This window comes from Colobus angolensis, unplaced genomic scaffold, assembly GCF_000951035.1.
Source record: "Colobus angolensis palliatus isolate OR3802 unplaced genomic scaffold, Cang.pa_1.0 Scaffold49, whole genome shotgun sequence".
In the NCBI taxonomy this organism is placed as follows: Eukaryota; Metazoa; Chordata; class Mammalia; order Primates; family Cercopithecidae; genus Colobus; species Colobus angolensis.
Window position 1 is genome coordinate 622,882 of NW_012118376.1, and position 2,463 is coordinate 625,344.

The 2,463-nt window shown below is 47.2% G+C and overlaps 1 protein-coding gene across 1 annotated transcript in view; it reads right to left on the bottom strand.

Annotated features, from left to right (window-relative positions):
* The window catches only part of BHMT2 (betaine--homocysteine S-methyltransferase 2), an 18,454-nt gene extending 16,036 nt beyond the window's left edge, over positions 1 to 2,418 (bottom strand). Inside the window, 1 exon segment of the mRNA XM_011959354.1 lies at positions 2,378 to 2,418. Coding sequence (XP_011814744.1) covers positions 2,378 to 2,410 — 33 coding nt within the window. The 5' untranslated portion in view covers positions 2,411 to 2,418.
* Positions 2,419 to 2,463: the final 45 nt, after the last annotated feature.

Here is a 2,463-nt window from a genome sequence, read left to right on the forward strand (position 1 = left end):
CTCCGCCTCCCGGGTTTACGCCATTCTCCTGCCTCAGCCTCCCGAGTAGCTGGGACTACAGGTGCCCGCCACCTTGCCCGGCTAGTTTTATTGTATTTTTTTTAGTAGAGATGGGCTTTCACCGTGTTAGCCAGGATGGTCTTGAACTCCTGACCTTAGATGATCCACCTGCCTCAGCCTCCCAAAGTGCTGGGATTACAGGTGTGAGCCACTGTGCCCGGTCAATTGGCCATTTTTCTACATATCCATTAACAAAATAACTAAGTTATCAAGATTTGAATTCAGAGCATCTTTTAGCCCTTCCTTCACTGCTATTCTAACTACCTCAATTAATTACTATACCAGTATGATCTCTTCTTTAGATTTTTTTTTTTAACTTTTAAGTTCAGGGGTACATGTGCAGGATGTGCAGGTTTGTGACATAGGTAAACATGCGTCATTGGAGGTTTGCTATATGGGTTATTTCCTCACCCAGGTATTAAGCCTAGTATCCATTAGTTATTTTTCCTGATCCTCTCCCTCCTGCCACCCTCCACCCTTCAATAGGCCCCGGTGTGTGTTGTTCCTCACCATTATACTAGCATTATCGAAAGTCAGCTGTATAATTATAAAGACAGGAACATGTAAAATAAGGAACACTGTACATTAATTTTGCAGTACATTTATATTTTCATCCCATCCTCCCCATCAGTTTGGCGGTGAACCTGCCTTGCATCTGACAGCCAGCTCCAGGGTGCATTTATGCCCCCTTTTTGCAGATATCACTACCTGAGACCTCTGGGTTTAAGATCTGGCTTCAAGACATCTCTATTCATACTCAGTGGGGATCAACTTCACTGTGTAGTAGGAGGTGCCCAGAAAAACCCAATCTGTCTAAAATATCTCCCCCTCTTCCTAGAATTGCCAGCGGAACTGCTCTTTTGGATGAAAGACCTAATTGGAGGTCTTGTCTGTAGCAATTGAATGAATTCTTAAAATGTACCTGCTAGCTGAGGAGAGAGGTGAGATTAGTTCCTCCCCATTAACCCCTTCACTCCCAGGCACAGATTCACATGGATTAGTGTGTGATAATCTTGGTGTTGTAACAGCAGAGGTCCCAAAGAAATTGAACAAAAATAGGGCATTTTAAAAACGTTTAAAAAAATGAACTGTAAAGATGAACATAGCATTAGAGAAAGTTGAGAGAAAAAAGCACAATATTCTTTGATTATTTTTTATTAACTATTTCTTTCAATGCTCACATTTGACTTTTATAATCTGAAAAAATATCCTAAAACATGCTTTTTAAACCAATATTCCACATCTTGTGTAACTATTACCATTATTGTGTCCTTCCTTACAGTGTGTATATAAATATTTGTATAAGGTTGGGATCAGTTTGTGATATATTTCCTTTTGCAACTTAACATTGCCAAAGCATTTTGCTGGTTCTCATACTAAGTTATTTAATTGCCTAATACCTTAAGTAGATGAACCTTAATTTATTTAGAATCCCCTATTGCAGAGTATCTTGGTCGTTCCTAACTTTTTAGTATAAATAGCTCAGTGATACACATTTCTACTCATGTACTGCTCCTCCTCCCCTCCTCCCACTCTGAATGACAGGGCTGGCGGGGGTGGGGGTCTCTTTGAATGGTCGTGGGGATGTTCTTCGTCCAAGCTCATGCCCTTCCTAATTTTGCTTAGTCACCCCTTCCTCCCACCCCCACACATACCCGACAAAGAAATGGCTGGGCATAAAACCAACATCTGGTGACCAGACCGTGAAAGGGGCCAGGAGCTGGGGACCACCGGGTGGGAGGAGGTGGAGGGGTCCTAACGAGTCCCACCCACCCTCCATCCTGCGCCGCAGCTCTGGGGGCGTCCTTATCCAGGACTGGTTTCAGGCCAGCCGGCGACTCGCAAGGCCAGGCTGCTTGGCCAGGCTGCTGACTTTTCCAAAACGCGAGGGACAGTCCGAAGGGTTCTGGGGCGGATTAGCCCAAAGAGCTGCGGATGCTGGTCGGTTGAGGGAAGAAAACGTGCGCGCGACCTGAGTCCGAAAGCTAGACTTCTGATCCTCGCTCCCTGCGGGGCTGGACTCGTGACCCTGAGCTAGTCGCCTGACTCGCTGAACCTCAGTTTCCTCACCTGTGAAATGGGGATAATTGTCAAGATGAGGAGATAACTTGAGCACAGCACTCTGTGCAGCGCCGGGCACCGAGTAAGGCCTCCATAAACGCTAATCAACCTGTGACTGGGAAAATCGAGGCTCAGGGCCGTCCTGTCCAAGTGTTTTGCCGAGGCCCCAGGGCTTGGCTAGGGATCGACAGAGAGTGTGAACGGAGTCGCTCACAGCGGCCAGGGGCTCCGTGAGGATCAAGGGGAGGAAACTCACATTCTTGGCCCCCGGGCGTCCGGCAGGTGCCATGGTGACACGGCTCTGTGGGCGCCGGGTTCCCGGGCGCGCGGCCGTCCAGGAGT